Raw genomic sequence first — 21,930 nt, forward strand, 5'->3', positions numbered from 1 at the left:
GAGATGGTGGGAAGTGGTTGAAGGTAAAAGTTAATAAAATTTAGCAGGGGGGAAGGTCAGATACACAAGGTAAGTATATTGGGGGTGAGAGGGCAAGGAATTAACTAAATGAATATTGAGGGGGTGGGAGAGGGAATAGAAACATTTCTTTAATTTTACATTACTCTGAAATGCCTATTCCTTTAAAAATTTAAATTAAATGTAAGGGCTAGAAGCCCTTTAAAAATGGTGTGGGTGCGTGTGTAATAACACCTGACACGGTTGCCGGGGACGGACACCTGCCCCCGCCACATTATTGGGGGTGGAGAGGCGGACCACCCTGGCCATATAAATGAGCCACCGCATTTAATAATGCGGCGGCTCCACTGAGTAAAGCCCGCGCATGCAGGCCGCCATTCTTTACGGCGGCAGCAACATTAAATACAGCTCAATGTGTCAGAAAAGTGCAGCAGAGTCCTGCCATTCTAATGGGGCAACATATATATATACATATATATTTGCTTGGTAGTACAGAACTTGAGTATTGCTGAAAAAAGAGGCAAGCAGTTGAAGCTTTTTGTCTTGCACTCATCAGGATAGATGCAAGAATGCCAAATTTCAAAGGAAGCAACAATTTATATTGCATGAGAAAAGGGTGCTGATTGGTTAGCAAGCCAACTCTAATTGGTCAAGGCATTTCCATGGAGAATGCACCAGGGATCTATTGTCCTTCACATTTTTGTTTACTTCAAAAAAGGCACAAAGCCTGGACATGTTCCTTTTGCCTGCAGAGGACAGGTCCCTGTGCATGAATATATGTTGCTTCTCACAGGGACATACGGTTTCATATGACCTCCAGTCGTTGGGATGTATGGCCTATGTACCTGGCATTGCACCAGCACTGTGGTTTAAAACCCAGTACATAATGTCCAACATTCGATGTGATTCTGTGATTGGACAGCACTTGCTGTACAATTCTGAGTGTGCTAAGAATTACACTGATAACCACTTTAAGATTATCAGTCAGGCTCGCAATATGGCTCACTTACACTTGCTAGAAGCTACATATATATATTCATACGCAGGGTAAAAGGAACATGTCCAGGCTTTGTGCCTTTTTTGAAATAAGCAAAAGCGTGAGGGACAATAGTTCCTTGGTGCATTCCCCATGGCAATACCTTGACCAATCAGAGTCAACTTGCCAATCAATCAGCATCCTCTTCTCATGCAGTCTAAATTGTTGTTCCCTTTGAAATTTAGCATTCTTGCATCTGTCCTGATGAGTGCAAGATGAAAAGCTTTGACAGCATGTGTCTTTTATATATATTATCTTTTGGGCAAAGAAATAAGTTTCTCAATGCTTTTTCTCTACAGGGAACAAAGGGACAGAAATCAGAAATTAATCACTCTCTATGGGATTGATTACCTTTCTCTTATAAAATTTTGGGGCATTTAGTAAACACACCATGAAACCCATGCCTGCAATCAGCAGGTGCACTTCCACTGAGTCTAAGAAAGGCATTGCTGAGGCAAAACTCCCAGAGTAGGCTGGCAACATGCCCGAAATGCCCATCACACTGGATACAGACATTGGAGAGGCGGTTGCAAGACTCATTGGTTTTCCCCAATAGAATTTCAGACACAAGGTAAATGAGACAGAAACTCAGTCGATCAGGGTTCTGCACCAACACTGTGCTCTCACTCCGAGTGGGCAATCTGCTTAAATTGTATCCTCCCCCACCCCAGGAAATTCCACACTCATATTTAGAATTAAATTTTTATGAAATATGAATAACCGAAGATTGCAGGAACAAAATACATTTAAATCAACTCATCAGAAAGTCAGCTTTAGAAGCACTAACTTTAGAAGTACAATTACTAATGCACATCCATCTTCTACAAACCTTTCTAAAAATATCTACATTCTAGAACTGTCTAGAGATCACATTCAATGCAAACATTCCTATTCAAATACAATAAGTTGAGAGTGAAGGTGAAAAGGAAAATAAGCCTGGCAAAGAGAGAATATGAGAATAGAAAGTCAACATAAAAGGGAACACAAAAAATCTTCTACCGGTACATAAATAGTAAGCGAGTAGTAAGAGGTAGAGTGGGACGTATTGGGGATAAAGAGGGTAATATATGCTTAGAGGTACAGGGCGAGACTAGAATAATTAATTGTAATAATAATTGTATCAGTGTTCACTAAGGAAGAAGAATCTGACAAAATATTGGTAGAAGCAGAGAGAATAGAGGCAATGGATAGGGTAAAAATTGAGAGGGAGGAGGCTGGCTATGCTTAGGGTAGATAAGTCACCTGGTTCAGATGGCTTGCATCCCAGATGTCCAAAGGAAGTGGGAGTGGAAGAATTTGCCATAATTTTCCAATCTTCCCTAGATATGGGGGAGGTGCCAGAGGATTGGAGAGTGGCAAATGTGACATCCTTGTTTAAGAAAGGTTGTAAGGACACCTAGCAACTTCAGGCCAGTTAGCTTAACATCAGCGGTCGGTAAGGTTTTCGAAACAATAATCAGGGAAAAAAAAACAGGCCCTTGGAGAGGTTTGAGTTAATTAAGGATAGCCAGCACATATTTGTAAAAGAAAGATCAGGCTTGACTTTTTTGATGAAGCAACAGAGAAGGTTAATGAAGGGAATGCCATGGATGTTGTCCTTATGGATTTTAAGGAAGAGTTCGACAAAGTACCACATAAAACCTGGTTAAAAAAATTGAGAATTGGAATAGGAGAGTTAGTGTCCAATTGGATAAGAAAAATTGGCTGAAGGACAGAAAATAGCAAGTCGTGGTAAATGGTTGTTTTTCAGACTGGAGGATGGTAGACAGTGATGTTACCCAACGGTCAGTGATAGGACCGCTGCTTTATTGAGATATGTTATGTATATATAAATGAATTGGACCTTGGAATACAGAATAGAATTTCAAAATTTGCCGATGATACCAAACTTGAAGGAGTGGCAAACAGTGATCTATGGAGATCAAGCGGGGGAATAGGACTGAATAGACTGCTCTGTGTAGAGCCTGCATGGACCTGATGGGCCAAATGGCCTCCTTCTATGTCGTAAATGACTCTATAACTCTGACTCTATTCCTGTAATTCACTAAAGATTTTAGCTATATATCATTTGACATATCAAACTCTTGTTGGACTGGGTTTGCTGTCTACAGGAATTCCTGTTAGTTCAGTGGCGCTGCCTGTCTCATTCCACCTTGACTCTGGAAGATCTCCTGAGGTCAGGTTGTTTATAATAATTGTGGTGGGTGTTAAATTCCAGAAAGCTTTCTGTGGAAGAACAATGCTGGAGCCTATCTTCACTCAGTTTCACATTTATTGTACAGAGTAATAGGATTACAAACATATAGCTCCTCACTCAAACCCTCCACCAGTCTCAGTAAGAATCTCCTTACAAGTGTTCAAGTAAGACCCCAGTTAACACCCTCCACCTGCATATAATCAAACAATTGCTACACAATTAGCAAGTGGGTTCCTAGTAGTATTTCCAATCTCACTGAGTCATCATCTTGGATGGAGGGGAGGGATATCATGTGCGACAAATGCTGGTGCAGGAAAGAAATATTAAAATTTCAGTCCATAATTTCAGTTGCTAATTGTTTCACTGCAATTGATTTGACATCCTTTAAGTTTTAAATCCCTCTCCACTGCTTTCGCAATGCTGGATGCCAAGAATGGAATTGTATTCCTGCTGCCCAGTAGTGCCAAAGAGTTAATGATGGAAAGTATGTCAGGTAATGTATTTCTGTCATTAATTTGAACACACTCTCTACCCAACAGCAAAGATTTCCCTACTGTATATCCCTCACTTACCTGCTCAGAAACCATCTAAAAACATATATAAATGTTAGAAAATACATGTTATCAACTCTTAATTCTAACTACTTTGAGTAATGAAGTCAGACTTAGACTTACCAAGATCATAAAGCTGGTGCCTTAAGCTAATATTGAAACTGTTTCATCATCTATATTCAGACTGATTTAAAAGAAAATTTAATGTCTAACACTTACCTCAATACATGTGCTGATCCATTGATTGTTGTTGTAGAACACGGTATTGTTTGTCCCAGTAAAGAGGATCGCCGGTATCTTTCACCGCAGCACAGAATTGTCAGGAAGGCACGCCTGAAGGACTTGTTCAAATAAGCGTACAGAAATGGATTCAACCCTGAATTAATATATCCAAGCCATAGGAAGGCTGTCCATAGCTGGTTTGGAACAGAGTAGTTTATAAATGGGTCCACAATATTTGTGATGAAAAATGGTGCCCAACAGAGACAAAAACATCCCATAATAATGCACAAAGTTTTGGCTGCTTTGGTTTCAGTCTTCATTCTGTGGTTGCCTGGATGGTCAGCTTGTTGCCCAGAGTCCGTTGAGGTTCCCGCACGTTTCAACATTTCAATCTGTCGTGCATGCTGTCTAGCAGTCACATATATCCTTTGGTATGCCAGTACCATTAAAATAAGAGGTATGTAAAATGCTACAACTGAACATGTTATGGCATAAGGTTTGTTCACCATGAAAATACAGTATGTTGTGTTTGTGTCATTGCTGAATTTTCTTCCTTCTACCTGCAAAGTGAGAAAAAAGGTCTTTCTATATTATGCAATTTTTTAAATTGGATATGTATGGAGACATTTTAATCAAAACAAATACATTTCTCTGGGAACACTTTGATTTCTCATAAATCAATTTTAAAAATAGATAACTACATTTATTTCAACATTCATTTGCCAAAATATTATTAAAGTTTCAGACCTTCACTGGCATTATTATTATTAGTGGCAGTATCAGCAATATTAGAATATATTATAACAAGTGTATATATAATATATATTCACCATAGTTCAATGGCACAGTGCAACTTTGTTGAAAATATAAAAAAGTGAACTCTTCCTTTAAAATAGAATAGTTTAATTCTATCAGCAAGGCATTAATTTTGTCCTTATTTGAAGGTCAATAACGTAATAATGTATAAATAAATAATGGGGCAGATTTTCTCATTTCCACACCTATCTGTTATAGAACGCATGGGCACAGCGAGAACGATGAAATCAGATGGGTCCCTTATAGACGTGCGTATTCCCCTGTCCCATTTTCATCAATATGCTACACTCGTGCAATCCAATGCATCTAGGTGCAGGAACAGAAACACCTACTCTTACAAGGGAGAAAACACTTTGTTTTTTTGCCTAAGCGATTTCCTTTTTTGAATATTATCAAGAGGTGAAGAATAGTCACTTGGGTCAATGATCAGAGGATGTCCAGTGCCAATGAAAGCATACCCAGCATGAAGAGAGCTCCTTCGGGAGATCATGGGAGGGAAGAAAATAAATATATGTTATTTATGTTAGCTCTATGTCTTGGAATCAGCATTTAACCAGAATTAAACTGCTTGTGACTTGGACCCAATAACTTTGGGACCAAACATACATGAGGTGTAAAGAAATAGAAGAACATTCCTTAGTACCATTTTTTAGAAAAGCTAATTAAATTATGGAAGCAGGTGGGATTATTACATGTTAGTTTTAAGAAACAACATTGGTTAGCAGCAATGGAAAAGTAACACCTTATCTTAATAAACCTGCAAATCCTTTCACACTTCTGAAACACCTGGAAATGTGCAAGTGAATTCATAAATACATTGGCAACATACAGCCTGTTTCATGGACCAGGCTGCAGCTGCGCTGGTAAACTATATTAGGGAGAAACACAAACATAACTTTGTCACAAAGTCCAGCTTCCAAACATGCAAAAAACGACAAACAACGGGAATATGTCATTGACAGAGTGGACATAATTTCAAAGCTCAAAAGACCTGGTATGACATCCAGAAGAATAAGCACAAATTTAAAAAGAGCACAAAGAAAAAATATGAATACCAAGCTTAAGAAGGAGATATTAGGTGGAGTGACTAAAAGGTTAGTTGAATAGGTGGATTTTAAGGAGGGTCTTCAAGGAGTAAGAGAAGTGGAGAAGCAGACAGGCTTGAAGAGGGCAATCTGAGCAACTGAAAGCATGACTGCCAATTGTGCGGCAAAGGATACATAAAAGGCCTGAGTAGGGGGAAGGAGAGTTGAGGGGGAGAGGGGTGGAGCAGAAGTACATGGAGGACAGCATCATGATGACCTGCAACCAAAGGATCCTTAGTCTCTGCTGAAAGGTGTATCAGAACACATCTCTTATCACTGAAGGCTTCTCTTCTGTTTAACACAACTTTGACAACAGTGCCTTAACTCCTTCTGCTCCACCTTCAAATAAGGAACACTCCTTCAATCTGGGACCTATCCTAGAACATGACAACACATCAATCATTCTTTTCCCCTAAATGACCATGACAAAAATCATTGCCTGATTGAATAAGTCATTGTCAAATAAGCACATCCTTTCCTGTATGATTCTAATCTCTCTGAATAACAACACATAAATAGGTGCACTTTGTATTTTATTACAACAAAGTCCAACGTGAATAGAAGCAAGCCTCTACTTATCTAAATCCCTGAATGGATAAACATGCCTTTCTTTCATCTTACTCTAGTGCTTCTAAGTGCAGCCTGAGAACTAGTATCTTATGAAGTGATTAGCTGTTTACATTCTACAAAAGAGTCATGGGACTCAGGTGGCCCTCTTCTCAAGGTAGCTTACCTGCTCTGTTTGCATCTCTGGAGTTTGTTCAGAGTCAGCTCCTACTTTCCACTGGCATGATGCTCTGAGAGAGGGAGACCAGAGGCCTAGCATGTGCTGCTGTTCGGGGAGATGGCAAAATTAGGAAGGTTGATTCTGGCCAGTGCCATTCCACTGGACCCTGGATGTTTTTATTATGCTTCGTTAACAGGATGTGGGCATCACTGGCAAGACCAGCATTTATTACCCATCCCAAATTGCCCTTGGGAATATGGTGGTGAGCTGCCTTTTTGAACCCACAATGCTGTTAGGTGGGGAGTTCCAGGATTTTGAATCAGCGACAATGGAGGAACAGCGATACAGTTCCAAGTCAAAATGGTGTGTGACGTGGAGGGCAACTTGCAGCTGCTGGTGCTTCCAAGTGTTTGCTGTCTTTGTCCTTCTAGGTGGATGGCTGATCCAATTGTAGCTATCAGATACAGGAAGCTCTAAGAATCAGCTGCATGCAACATAGCCGCCATTTTCAAGAAACTAATATGCAGAATGCTGTCTGTTCTCTCCTCAATTACCAGCAGAACTGCAGTCTGTGTTTCCATGGAGATATCGATTGATCCCCAGATGCTTCGAGGTAGGGGGTCTGCTACAAATTCAGATGATGTTGCCAAATCTTACATTGATATGTGCATTAACGAATAAAGCTTCCCTGTTCTTTCCGCAAATGAGAGATCTGGGGCAGAACTTTCAGCTTCAGTAGAGGCATAAAACACCTAGTATTGGATCGGTTGCCAAATTAAAGATTGAATTTAAAGGAAACGAAAATCGTACATGGGCCAAGAATTTCTGCTTTGGGTGGAATCGGCGGTCCGGGTTCAAAATTGTGCTAATTTTCAGAAGTGCTTTTTGCTCAAGTTTCTACTCATTTCCATTTTCATATCACGGAATCTGCCATGAACCAGTGAAATCAGGCAGTGTTGTAGAATGTAATTTTAAACAAAATTACACTTAAAAATATTTCTTGATTTATTTGAGAGTGATTACCTAGTGCTGCTTTATTAATAGAGCAGAAAATAGGTTTATCACAAAAATTAAGAATTTTTAATGAAGATGTCTAGTATATCACCGATGAGTAACCCGATTTTAAATAACTGAAAATGACTTTAAAAAGCTACAGTACCATTCACTATTTATATTGGTACACAGTCAGTTTCTTCATAAAGTTAAATAAAAATAATATTTAAAAGCTTTTAATACGTATCTGTTAGTGTCCTTGTACCAAAAATAAACAGCTTAATTTTAAAAGCCTCCTCAAAGGCCCACAGGCACAATTAGTGGAAAGTCACACTGGTGTTTCATTTGATCTAGGGGCATGGCCAGTGTTGTGGGTGGGGCCATCTTCTAACAATTTTTTTTAAACTAGCAAAAAAGATTATAGATGATTCTTTTGTGTTGGACATAATTTGTGCATAAAATTCCTTGATCCTTTGTGCTGGTTTAGCCGATTTTGAAAAAAAGTGCAAACTAAAAGAAATTTCTGCTTAAAGTGCATAATAGGCAGCAGATCTAATACCATCAGTTTTACCCACACCACCAAAATTGAAAGATCCACCTCAAGCCTCCGCTGGGAAGGTAACACATCTTCATCCACTCTCACTCCTCCAGCTCTTTCGTGCTTTGTGACTCACTCCATACCACTTTCTCACAAACAGTATTTAATTTCCCCCCAGAAGAAAATAGCTGCATTGTTGCATTAGAATTCCCAATGTGTGAGCTCAAAGGGATTGGTGCAGAATAATACGAGATGGAAGATTTCTTCAGTAACTGGAGTCTTAATCCATCTCCTCCTCGATCATCATTCTCCTCATCTTCCTCATCATCACCAAAGCTCACAAGGAACTAGTTGTATCTCTGTTTTCTCTCCTCATCCGCAACTTCCATTGCTTCTTACACCTATGCCTCCGCCCCCCACCCACGGCTGTGGTAGATTTGCAGGAAAAGAATGTACAAAGTAAGATGGCTGAATATTACCCACTTGCAACTGAGGAAACAGAGAAGCGGGTGGAAGCTTGTTGCTGTGCGGTGCTTCACAAGGGTACCATGGTTACAGTGTAGGTATTCAGTCACGAATCTAGCACCAGCAATATATCCCTGACATCATCATCTCACATTAGCTCAATGGACTTCACCTCCTAAAATGTGAAGTGTTTCAGGTTGGTTATTGATTCAAGTAGGTGAAAGCTCGTAGTTAAAGAATGTGTGCCAAGTCGCTTAAGAGAACTGAAGTAAGAGATGTGGTGATATTATCCTTAAATTTTGAAGATCAGATCCTGAGAAATTGCGACATCATCTTCTCTGCCTTTATGTCATGCCATTGTCTTTTTGGCTGACTCTGCTAGGTTCTCCTGTATTAGATATTCTTGTAAAGTGGCATAAAAATAGTTATGAGACATTGAGTCAAGCTCGTTGATATTTAACTCACTGAGCCAAGCTGAGCATAGAGAAACAGACAGGGATGCTAGGACAGGGGAGCTCAGGTTTTGAGTGGCAGCCAGTAAGAACACAAAGGGTTCATAGGAATACGAATTGCGAGAACCAAAAACACCATGGTCCACCAAGTTCATTTCTATCATCCTGAAAGTTGCTTGATAGAACAATAATGAAGTTGTTGACTAACCATGGCAATCAATCTCTATCAAGCAGTCTACAACAGATTCAGACATGAAGCGAGGAAGGGCTGCAGTCTGGAATTACATGTGGAAATGTTAGGATGACTTTTACAAGGCCACTTAGGTAGGACATAGGAATGTTTTATCTAGCACAGGTCATCTCAGTTCCTTTCTTGCTGGAGTAGTGATAGATAATTTTATTTCAGACCGTGGCAGAAGGCAGGAAAATGGACAGCCAGGTCTTACATGTCGGCACATTGTAGCCTTTTTGCTCATCACTAACCTTATGTGGTCTTCTCTCTCTCTCTTCCACTCCTTTCTTACTTCACAGTCATGTTCATTAGGTTATCTCCCTCCTTCAATAGTTTAGTTCTCTAGTGCCTCTGCAAAATTGCAATACTTCCTTTTCACCTATTCCTTAACTCTTCGGTGCCGACCATTTGGCTGGGTTCTCCTGATTTAGTTGCATTAGCAGTCAGAGGCTAATGTTCATTCAGCATTTGTCCATCACACATGCAGAGTTATTGTCAGCAAGTACAGTCAACAAAAACAAAGACCAGGATTTTGTCCTGGCGACGGGGGTCTTGGTCACCGGCAAAAGCACTGGCGAGAGCCCGAATCGCCTCATCTGGGGAAGGCCTGCCATATCAAGTGCCAATTAGGCACTTAAGTGGACAGCGGCGCACCTTCCTCGGGATGAAGGACCCCGGCAGAGCTGCCGGCCAATCAGCGGAGGTGGTGATGCCGGTAGAGCAATGATCCGAGGCGCTGGAACCAGGCCACAGGTTAGTCAGGACAGGAGGAGTTTCACGGGGTGGGGATCATGGGGGAGGGGGGTGTAGGGGGTTCGGCTCTCAGCGAGCTTCGTTCAGGCACTAAGCACCTTCTAATGAGGGACACCCCTTCCCACCCCAGAGCCCGCAAGCAACCCGCATGGGTTTGCTTGGTATGCTCCCTGTACAGCGACAGACCCACCCCACCACCATGCTGCCCAATTATATACTCTCATCGGCATCAGGTTTGGAGGTGGGGAGCGCATAAAATTCCCCCAAGGTGGTTAAGAGCAGTTGAGCAGTGATTTATTTACAGTGATACAGCCAGCAGCAGTGGTGAAATGACATTCTTAGAGCAACATTACTTCAGAGAGACTTTGATGTTAGAAGAGTCAGATTATTATAGGTGCAGCGTGTGAGGAAAGAGCTAGAATTCAGAATCATACCATCACACGTGCTATTTTGAACCCCAAATGTTAAAGTATAAATTGCTGTAGTACAAGTGTTGCAATATTATATGCTGGAACAAAAACAACAACTTTGGCATAGTAAAATGTCCCAAGGTGCTTCACAGAAACGATATCAAACAAAATTTGACACTGAGCCACATAAAGGGATGTTAGGGCAGTTGATCAAAAGCTTGGCAAAGAGGTAGGTTTTAAAGGAGAATCCTAAAAGAGAAAGGAGGGGTAAAGAGGCACAGATATTTAGGGAGGAAATTCCAGAGCTTAGGTCCAGAGAGCAGAAGGCACAGACACCAATGATAAAGCAGATAAAATCATGGACACACAAGACACCAGAATTGGACGAGCCCAGAGATCTCAGAGGGTTGTAGATCTAGAGGAAGTTACAGAAATAAGGAGGGACAAGGCCATGGAGGAATTTGAAAAGATGAGAACTTCAATTTCAGCCAGCAATGTAGGTCAGTGAGCACAGGGGTAATGGATGTTTGAGAGCTAGAAGCTAGCACCACAGTCTGCCCCGGGGAATCAATGTTAGTCTGTGTAGAGTCAGTTGAGGCAGTGCTACGGGAACCAACTTTTCCCCCAATGGCTTTGATCTTCCCAATATTTAGTTGGGAGAAATTTCTGCTCATCTGGTACAGGATGTCAAACAAGCAGCCTGACAAATCAGAGATAGTGGAGGGGTCAAGGTGGTGAGGCACAGCTGAGTGTTGTCAGTGTACATGTGAATCTTGATATTGTGTTTTCGGTTGATGTCACCAAGGGGCAAGATTTAGATGAGAAATAGGAGAGAGCCAAGGATGGATCCTTGGGGGACTCCAGATGTAACACTGCGGCAGCAGGAAGAGAAGCCATTGCATTTGATTTTCTGGCTACGATTGGAAAGTAAGAATGGAGCCAGGCAAGGACAGTCCTGTCTAGCTGAATGATGGAGGAGAGGCGTTGGAGGAGAATGGTGTGAATAACTGCAAAAGCTGCAGACGGGCCGAGAAGGATGAGGGAGATAGTTCACCATGGGCACAGACTCATAGGATGTCATTTGTGACATTTATAAAAGCCATTTCAGTACTATGGTAGGGGCGGAAACCAGTTTGGAGGAATTCAAACATGGAAAGATCGGCATAGACTTGGGAGGTGACAACACATTCAAGGACTTTGGAATAATTCTATAGAATTATCACAACATTTATTATATTCCATGTATGACACACTGGTTTGTAAGTGTTGTAAATGTAACTGTTATGAAAGTGCTTCAATGTTTTAATTTTTTTGAGGATTTGTGCTAAAACTGAAAAGATTCCATGGATGTGTTTTTTTTTAATCAAGTTCACTGAAAGGACACTTGAGATATTGTTTGAAATCAACCTGTGCTGGAAATCATGTGCTTTAAGCTCAATAAAGAACAGAAACCTTGATGACCTGGGGAAGATGTTTACAGAGAAGCCACATGTCAAGGTCTATGGAGATCAGCAGGTTGACTTTCTGTTTAGGGTTTGAATGTTGTTTTCAGTTCAGTTGGGGTGTGAACTGTTTTGAAGACAGTTGGTGTTTTGCCTGCCAAGGGAAATGAAACCACCCAGATCATCTCTTTCTCTACCTCTTTGAAGATACCCTGCAAAGAACCAGTGTGGGAGAGCTAAAATCCCTGGTGCTGCATCTCTCCTGAGAAGCTGCAAAAACCTGCCAGATTAATTCTCAACAGTGCCTGAAAAGAAATGCTTTAGAAAAGATCTCAGTGACTAGTCTCCGTATACCCAGACGCTAAACCAAAAGGGACAACTGACCTCCTTCTATGTCCTCTTTTTTCTTCAAGAATTAGCAAGTTTTTGGCCAAAGTATTCTTTTTTGTCTTTTTTTGCAACAGACTTCTGCAGGGAGAATTTCTGCATTTTTTTCAGAGTGTATGCGTGGGGAATTTAAAAAGGGAACTTTCATATTTCATTCTGTGGCCAGGATTTTACTCTTGGCAGATGGGAGCCGTCCACCGACTGAAAAGCCGGTGGCAAACCTGATTCCGCCTGGCCTGGGGATCCGACCATATTTTGTGGGTCCTCGGCCTTTAATTGTTCTGAGGCGGGACTTCCACCCACTTGAGGCAGAAAGCCCCGCCTAATAGATCTGCCGGCCAATCAGCGGGCTGGCAGCTCTTAGTCCCAGCAGCACCATCGGGAGCGGTAGCAACTGCTGGGACTGCAACCCAGCTTCATGAAGAAGATGTCGGGGAACCCCAGAATGCACGTGTTCTTGTTGCCTCACCAGGGGTGATCGGTTGGGACCCGGCAACGCAAGGGTAGTCAATTGGGGAGACGGTGGGTGGGGGGGGGTGGGATTGTGCATTGGGTATTGGGGGTGGTTGGGGCAGCAGGGGTGGCCCTCCGTTGGGCACAGGGTGCCTGATCAGGAGGCCCCCCACTCCCAGGCCATCAGAGAGTCACCTGCTTTTGTCAGGTGGCTTTTCTAGGGCCTGGGATGCCTGCCTGCCAAGGGTAAAATTCCCATGGAGGCGGGCGGAGGCCCTTAAGTGGCCATTAAGTGGCCAATTAAGGGCCTTGATTGGCCTGGGGTGGGTGGGCAATTTTTCGCCACCGCTGCCCTGCGTAAAGTGGTGATGGAGGCGGGAGCAGGTCAGGAAGGGGTCCCCGAGCCTCCCACTGCATTTTATGCCACCCCCCCCCCCCCCCCCCCCCCCCCCCGCCACCTTCCTGCTCTTTCGGGGGGCATAAAATTCAGCCCTGTGTGTTAATGCTTTGCTTTGTACTGGATAAGTCTTGTTTGATAATAAACTGATAATTTTGTTGTTTATTAAAGAAACCAGGTTGGTGTATTTCATTCTGGGATAAAGAGTAGAGTATATGATTGACTGTATCGGTAACTGGGTAAACATTTAAAAAAATATATGTTGTGACCTGCAGAGAAGTGGGAATAGAAAAGACAGTGCACTCCTCTCACCTCAGTCATAACATTACATATATTTGTATCATAGTTTAATTTTATTAGAAGGTAAAGCACTTACCAATTCCTGTATCCCAATGCTGTTCCAGCCTTGCATGATAGGGAGGAATGAAATGAATGATGGGATAATCCAACAACCTCCAAGCATTATAGTAACACGCAAGGGTGTCATTTTGTTCCTGTAAACCAGAGGTCGACAACAAATGGCGTAGTACCTAGCAAACAAAACAAAAAAAACCTGTTTTTTTAAAATAATTAATTTCCATTCTTCAAACATTAATCGCTCCTCTCCTCATTCCCGTGCTTATTGCTTTAGGTCTCTTCATTTCCTTCTTCTGCGATGCCTTCATAGATCTTTAAAATGTCAACAAGAGGTATGAACAATAATTAAAAAGGTGAATGGAATGCTGGCCTTTATATTTGGAGGGCTGGAATATAAGTGGGTAGAAGTTATAGTTCAGCTGTACAAAGCCCTGGTTAGACCATACCTGAAGTGCTCTCAGCAGCTTAGAAATGATATATTGGCCTTGGAGAGAGTGCAGTGTAGGTTTACCAGAATGATACCTGGGCTCTGAGGGTTAAATTGCAAGGATACATTACACAAACTAGGGCTGTGTTCCCTGGAATTTATAAGATATTTTTCAAGATATTATGAGGAACAGATAGGGTAGCTAGAGAGAAACTATTTCTGCTGGTTGGGGAGAGTGAGACGGGGGCATCGATATAAATTAAAGCCTGACCTTTCAGTAGTGAAATTAGGAAACACTTCCAAACACAAAGGATGGTAGTAGTTGGGAACTCTCCTCTGCAACCGGCAATTGTTGCTGGATCAATTGTTAAAACTGAGATTGATAGATTTTTGGTGGCAAAGGCAGGTGTATGATATTATATGGATCTCATTGAATGATGGAATAGACTCAAGGGGCTAAATGGCCTGCTTTTGTTGTTATGTTCCTATGCTCAGTTGGAGGATGGTCTGGGTGTAGACTCTCCACTGTTAGTTTCATTTTTTTTCACATAAGTTGACAAGAAGTACACTTCTGTTTAGAAGGAGTAGGTCAGTTAGGAGTGTCGTAATCATCATAAAATCTGACAGAACTTTTTAATTTTCTTTTCTAGGCAGAATATTGAGATCTAGGTAGAAAGGACACAATTTGCGATGTTCAGGCCGTTCGATATATTCCACTTTTAGTCGACACAATAGCAAATGTTACCTTTGGTGCATTAAAACCAGCAGGTTAGCCAAATAGTAATGACCCAGTTTACAGTAAAAGTGGATTTGGGAAATACCAACACCATCCAGGATAATAATTTGCTTTTTCTGTGCCTCTGCCACCAGATTATCTCTTGCACCCATTGGGCACTGTGGCTGCAGTATATACTATCTACAGCATGCACTTTAGCATCTCTCTCAGATTACTTCAACATCACCTCCTAACCCTGTGGCCTCTGCCACCAAGAAGGATAATAGCAACATGATGAAAGATTATGGGAACAGTATAAACTCTAAGTTCCCCTTCAAGTCACACACTACGCTTACTTGGATGTACATTTGCATCCCCTCATTGTCGTTGGGTTAAAATCCTGGAGTTCCCTACTTAATACCCTTGTGGGGTACTGTCTGCACATGGCTGCAGTGGTTCAAGGAGAAGGCCCACCACCATCTTCTCAGGGCTACAAGAGATGGACCATAAATCTGGCTTTGCCAGATTTGTCCACATCCTGAGAACAAAAATAAAAAGTGCCTGAAAAAATATTAATTTAATTATGACAATTCATAGAATCATATAATAATAAGCACAGAAGAATGTCATTCAGCTCACTCTATCTGTTCTGGCTCTTGGAAAGAGCTATCCAATTAGTCTCACTCTCCTGCTCTTTCCTCACAGCCCTACAAATTTCTCTTTTTTCAAGCATATATCCAATTCCTTTTTGAAAGCTACTATTGAATCTGCTCCACCACCTCTTGAGGTAGTGCATTCCACATCATAACAGCAATTGGACAACTTATTGAATTAAAAAAAAAGCAAAAGAATGATGGAAAAGTGAGGGCACTGTGATTTTTAATTAATTCTTTGCATTTTGAGGTGTAAAGCTATTTCTTATGAATACATCCATTAAATTTATGACTGATTTCCCCATGCCTGAAGACTGTCATCTTTTATGAAATAAAAATATATATTTATATACATTTATATATAATAAAATTATATAAAATATAATAATTCATTGTCACCAAATATAAAGAACAAAATTCTTTACTCTACAAGACTTCAAAAATGACAAGGTTATCTCTATAGCAATGCTTGGTCATGTCAAAAACAATGTACTATTTATTTATCATGTCTCCATGTGCTATTTTAAATAGGATACTGCGTAGAACAATACATAACTTTACCTACCTATCTAAAGAAATGCAGCACAGATGAAGAATGGATGCTGTGGTAAGCAAGACATCCAATGAAGTTCGGACAAGACAAAATCTATCTCCATATATCCAGTTTTGCTGTATTAGTTCAAAAGCTCCAAAAGGCATTACCATGACTGAAACAAGTAGATCAGCAAATGCCAAAGAGACAATAAAGTAATTCGTCTTGATTTTCCTACAATAAATCAGAACATTTAGAAAAACTCATTAAAAACGCTAAAAGAAATTGTAAAAATATGTCCCAAATGAAGAAATTGTATCTTTTGAATTTACAAATAAACCTAACTGTTGTGAAGGCAAAGATCTATGCACTTATTGCAATCTCTCAATATATAATAACCTAAAATCTACCCCATGATGTATTTATAATGGAATGCCATGATATCACAGGGCAGTCCTAGACAAAATATCTGCTCTCGGGCTGCTTCTACCTAATAGTTTTCTCCATTTCCAATTTTCATCTCTTCTGTCTCTATCTTCTTCCAGTCGCAATCAGGAGCTGAAGATTTTCCCAATCATAAAGATAAGTTCTGCAACATCTATAAATGGACCAAATCACCCTTTTCATTAACCAGAAAATGCACCTTCTTATCAGTGTGGCTGACTGTGTTAAGGGAAAGAATGTTTCCAAAGAAGAAAAAATGTGTTTTCTCTTTCAGATGACTCACAAAGCTTCTCAGCAGCTTACAGATGGCTTGCATTTCTTTATAACATAAGGGAAACAGTTGAGGATTATCACACCATGTTTATAATGGGGGCTGCAGAGGCACAGTACATACATCAACTTATTTATAAATTATCATCCAAAGCCGTAAGATATATAAATGATGGACTGAATTTTACCAGCCCTCCGATGTCGGAGGTCGTGGCAGGGGGGCCCGGAATCTTCTAGTGGGAGTGGCCCGCCACGACCCTTGACGCGGTATATGTCTCGCCCCATTTTACCAGCAGCAGTAGGACCTCCGTGCGGCCCCCACCCCCCCGCCTTTCTGTGGCAGGACTCCAATTTAAATATGTTAAGCACCATTTACCTTGCCTGGTTATCCCGCTACCCGTCACTTGATTTTTGATTTTGATTCTTGATTTTTCGCTGAACGGGTGGCTGTCACGTGCCATCCCATTCATGAATAAGAGAAGCCGGTGGGACTGCAGAAGAGGGAGCAATCGCAGACAGTGCAGGTAAGTCTCTGTAAACCAGGGTCTCAACTCTGCATACTGGAAGGGAGGTGGGAGGGGGATGATATTATCGGGGACACAACTCTGCATACTTGAAGGGAGGTAAGAGGGGATGGTATTACTGGGGACACAGCTCTGCAGGCATAAAGTGAGGTACTGCGTACCCTCCCTCTGTAAACAGTGTCCGCTCTGCGCCATTGTTTGTTAGTGTGTGAAGGAGCAATGGCACTCTAGACACCCCATATGTAGGGAGGGTGCCAGCAATGGTGGATGTGTAAAGGTTAACTGGCTGGTGGGGACAATCGACATAGCTGGCAGAATCTTTATTTGGTCATGCTGTGCCACTCTTAGTGTCCACCCCGTGTGTGGGGAGGGTGCCAGCAATGGTGGATGTGTAAAGGTTAACTGGCTGGTGGGGACAATCGACATAGCTGGCAGAATCTTTATGTGGTCATGCTGTGCCACTCTTAGTGTGAGTTAAGATGGGCAATGCCATGCCACGCCACATAGTTGATCCATGTAGGCACCTGATGTACCAGTCAACAACAATCCCTGCCCTGTTAAGAGCCTCCGATAAGTGAAGGATACAAATTTATTTGTCACATGGAGATGAGCATGGCTCATCCTAGATTGTGTGATCCGCTTCTCCTGAGGATCCATATGTGACGCAGGCAAAACCAACAGGCAGATGCAGCCCGCATAAAGTCCCCCGGTTGTGAGCAGCAGCCTCCAAGGGGAGCTCGCCACTATAGAATGCCAAACATCTGCAGGTCCCACATGACATACCAGCAGATGTCATAGCACCAGTGTCAGAGGTGGCTGCCGATGTCGAGAGAGGTGGTGACACATCTCTGTGCCCTGCTCAATGATGACCTGCAGCCCATGGGCTTCAATGGACATCTATCCCTGCGGTCCTCATAGTGACAGCAGCTCGAAACCTTTACGCCTCTGCATCATTTCAGGGGCCCAGCTGAGACCTTTGTGGGGTCACATAGTCAGCAGTGCAGCACTACATCAGGAAGGTCACTGATGCCCTGCACCGGAGGGCCAGTGAGTAAGTCCACTTCAGGACGGACCCTAACAGCCAAGCCCAGAGGGCCATCGGTTTCGGCATCATTGCCGGATAACCAAAGGTGCAAGGGTTCATAGAGTGCACCCATGTGGCTATCAGGGCTCCCGCCAGGCTACCAGCAGCAGACATTACCATTAAGGAATTCTTCTCAATCTAGGTGCAACTGGTATGTGATCACAAGAGGCGCTTCATGCAAATCTGTGCCTGCTTCTCAGGCAGCTGCCATGGTGCCTGGATCTTGCACCAGTCCCAGCTGCTATGCTGTTCTCTGATGGAGGGGTGGCCTCTTGCAGACATGGCTCCGGACACCAGTGAGACACCCCACCACAGCTGCACAGGAGAGATACAACACCAACCATGGAGTTACAAGAGCCACCATTGAACAGGCAATCAGCATGCTGAAAGTGCACTCCCACTGCCTGGATAGATCGGGAGGTGCTGTGCCATACGAGCCGCAAAGGGCAGCTCCTTTCTTTGTTGCTCGCTGTGCTCTGCACAACTAGGCACCCAATAGGGGGCAGGTCTGGCATGATGAGGAGGGACGCCAGCAGAAATCCTCCTCAGACTATGAGGACGCTGAGGATTTACAACAGGAAAGGTGCATGGGAGGGCAGAGGGCACCCAGGCTCCACTTTCAGCACAAGCAGTGAGCTAGGGATGCACGGCAGCAGCTTATCAGATAAAGGGTCTCTGCTCCATAGGAACCACCATGAGCTCAGCAAGCCACACAGCACCCTCGACCACCTGCTGTGCAGCAGTCCGCATCTGCAACATCTTTGCCTGAACCATTAGAGGCAGCAGCAGACTGAGCCAATGTTCATGTTACTGCATCTGTGGAGAGGCACATGAGTAATACTGGCATGGCAATGATGTTATTCCATACATTGGCAATTCTGAAAGGCCATTGATGTAATGGGTGGAGTCACGGTCAATACATGCTGGCACACTTCATTCACATAGTAAAAGCAATACGCATGTTAGTCAAGAAATTTAGAGATAGAACTTTTCACAGTGTTGTGTTACCTGTGCAGACCCATTTGTGTCACGGTGGTTTTTGGAAACACTTGCAGGTGTTCCTTCACAATGCCACTTCTGCACTTGCAGCCTGACTGGAGGAAGGCTGCTGATCAGATTGCCCTTTGGCTGTGGATGGCTTTGGCGGATGTACGGTGTGTGCACGAAGCCTGGAGGGCCCCAGCTGGCTGGGGAATGATCGTTTATCCTCTTCTGGCATTGGATGCTTTAACACCAGATGGTCCCATAGCTACTTACCTCCACTGCCACCGCCAGCCAGGCTGACTTGGTAAGGCGAGACGGCCTCTTCTTACCATTGCTGTGGAAAAGGACCTCCTGCCTTTCCCGCACAGCCTGGAGGAGAGTGAGCAGGGAGGCATCGCTGAAGCGTGGGTCCACCCTAGAGCGCTCCTCTGCTATCTTCAGATTTTGCTCTGGTCCTTTACATGCAAATGTAACTGCTCTAAATCTGGCTGCAAGGTTTTTCTTGCACATGCTTGAAAACTAATGCGGGACTAGTGAGGAAATCAGCATCCCCACTCTTCAGTAATGAGGTAAGTATTTATTTGGCAGCTGTCAGGAAGCAGGTACTACACACCTACTACACAGCTGAGTCAACATCCATCATGGCGCCGGATATCCCCCCTCCCCCCATGTAATATTGCAGGGAGGGGGGTGGGCAGTGCGTTACCGTGATGCTAATGAGCCCCTGTGCGTAACATAGCAGGGGCTCAGCGATGGGCAGTCCGCAGAGGCAGACCGTGAACTTGAAAGCACGCCGTCGTGATTTGTGGCGCGCTCGTAAAATTCAGGCCGATATCATTTGTCACTGAATAATACTGTTTATATGATCAGAAGGACAGTTAAAAAAAATTAATTATACTTTCAGATAGTCTGCATACTTAATACTAAACTACAGATATACTTACCTCGGTTCAAAGATTTGTGTGAAAAAAATAGATGTAAGCAAAAAGTGCAATGTGTGTTCAATGGAATATTCACCTGTGTTTTGCATTGCTATGGGACTCCTATTCCTTCAAAATGGACTAACATACAATTGTATTTTGTGTTTAAATCAGGTGATTTTGCCCAATGGAATTCTTTATTGCAGTGCATTTTCTCTCCCATTGTGGTAAATGCAATTTAATGTGCATAAACCATTTGCTGCCTTGCTAAATCCTATCCAGTCGGGTTTTTTTTTACAAAGCTACTTCCTGACTAATATTTCTATGCATTTGTATGGCAATTTTTGTATATAATTCTAACACCCACAACTTCTCTTCGGGTCCATTTATGTCTTGAGCTGCTATTCTGGAGTTTTTGTACTTTGCTTCCAATTGTGCAATTTCTTCTGCTAGAATACTGCTGACTGTCTCTCACATATTGCCCATTGTCTCTTTTACATAGTTGGGGCGCCTTCTCCCCCATTGAGAATTTCTTTGTTATGGAGGTTAAATATACATTTAAAGCCTAATCTGGAAATTAGGTTTTCTCACATTTTATTTTGCTATCCTACATGAATTCTACACCTTACAACAATTATTTGAATAAAACAGCTCATTAGCTGCTTGAGAAATGTTGAAGCAATATAGTTGCAGGTGTCACAATTGGCTTTTTTATTATTGCTTACAATGTCTATTCTCTGACACAGTGATTTTCAAAATGATAAAGTCTTGTTTTGTCAGCAGATTATTAATTATAAAGAAAATCTGACACTTCCCTCATTTTTGCTTTTCAGACACAGTGACATGTATCTCTATGTTCCATCTGATAAACCTCCATATTTTAAATGTCCAGGCACAGACTAAAAATGAAGAAAAGCATTTGGGTAATTTTGTATAATTCACTAAAGTGTAAAGGGATCCAGGTGTAACAATTCAGATATGGGGAGGTGAGGTGAGAGTAACTGCCCTTGACATCAAGGACATTTGACTGAGTGTGGCATCAAGGAGCTGCACCAAAATTGAAGTCAATGGGAACCAGGCGGGAAAACTGTCCACTGGTTGGAATCATACCTAGCACAAAAGAAGATGGTTATTGTTGTTGGAGGCCAATCATCTCAGCCTCAGGACATTACTACAGGAGTTTCTAAGCGTAGTGTCCTACCCCAACCATCTTCAGCTGTTTCATCAATGACCTTCCCTACATCATAAGGTCAGAAGTAGGATGCTCACTGTTGATTGCACAGTGTTTAGTATCATTCACAACTCCTCAGATACTGAAGCAATCCATGCCCACATGCAGCAAGACCTGGACAACATTCAGGATTGGGCTGATAGGTGACAAGTAAGATTTGTGCCACGAAAGTTCCAGGCAATGATCATCTCTAACAATAGAGAATCTAACCATCTCAACTTGATGTTCAAAGGCATTACCATCAAAGGCTAAATCCCCCCCACCATCAACATCCTGGTGGGGTTAACATTGACCAGAAACTTAACTGGACCTGCCATACAAATACTGTGGCTACAAGAGGAGGTCAGAGGTGGGAATTCTGTGTCGTGTAATTCACTTCCTGACTCTCCAAAGCCTATCCACCATCTACAAGGCACAAATCAGGAGTGTGATGGAATACATTCCATTTGCCTGGATGGGTGCAGCTCCAACAATAATCAAGAAGCTCGACACCATCCAAGACAAAGCAGCCCACTTGATTGGCATCCCATCCACCACTTTAAATATTCACTCCCTCCACCACTGGTGCACAGTGGCAGCAGTGTGCATTATCTACAAGATGCACTACTGCAACTC

At 42.5% G+C, this 21,930-nt stretch overlaps 1 protein-coding gene across 5 annotated transcripts in view; it reads right to left on the bottom strand.

Moving 5' to 3' along the window:
* Nucleotides 1-21,930, bottom strand: part of htr4 (5-hydroxytryptamine receptor 4) — a 198,618-nt gene that overhangs the window by 116,673 nt on the left and 60,015 nt on the right. For all 5 annotated transcript variants that reach the window (XM_068042954.1, XM_068042950.1, XM_068042953.1 and 2 more), the window contains 3 exons: nt 15,892-16,092; nt 13,551-13,704; nt 4,022-4,584 (listed from right to left, as the gene is read on the bottom strand). In XM_068042954.1, coding sequence (XP_067899055.1) covers nt 4,022-4,584; nt 13,551-13,704; nt 15,892-16,092 — 918 coding nt within the window. The remainder of the gene's footprint in view (nt 1-4,021; nt 4,585-13,550; nt 13,705-15,891; nt 16,093-21,930) is intronic.

This window comes from Heterodontus francisci, chromosome 12, assembly GCF_036365525.1.
Source record: "Heterodontus francisci isolate sHetFra1 chromosome 12, sHetFra1.hap1, whole genome shotgun sequence".
NCBI classification, from domain to species: domain Eukaryota; kingdom Metazoa; phylum Chordata; class Chondrichthyes; order Heterodontiformes; family Heterodontidae; genus Heterodontus; species Heterodontus francisci.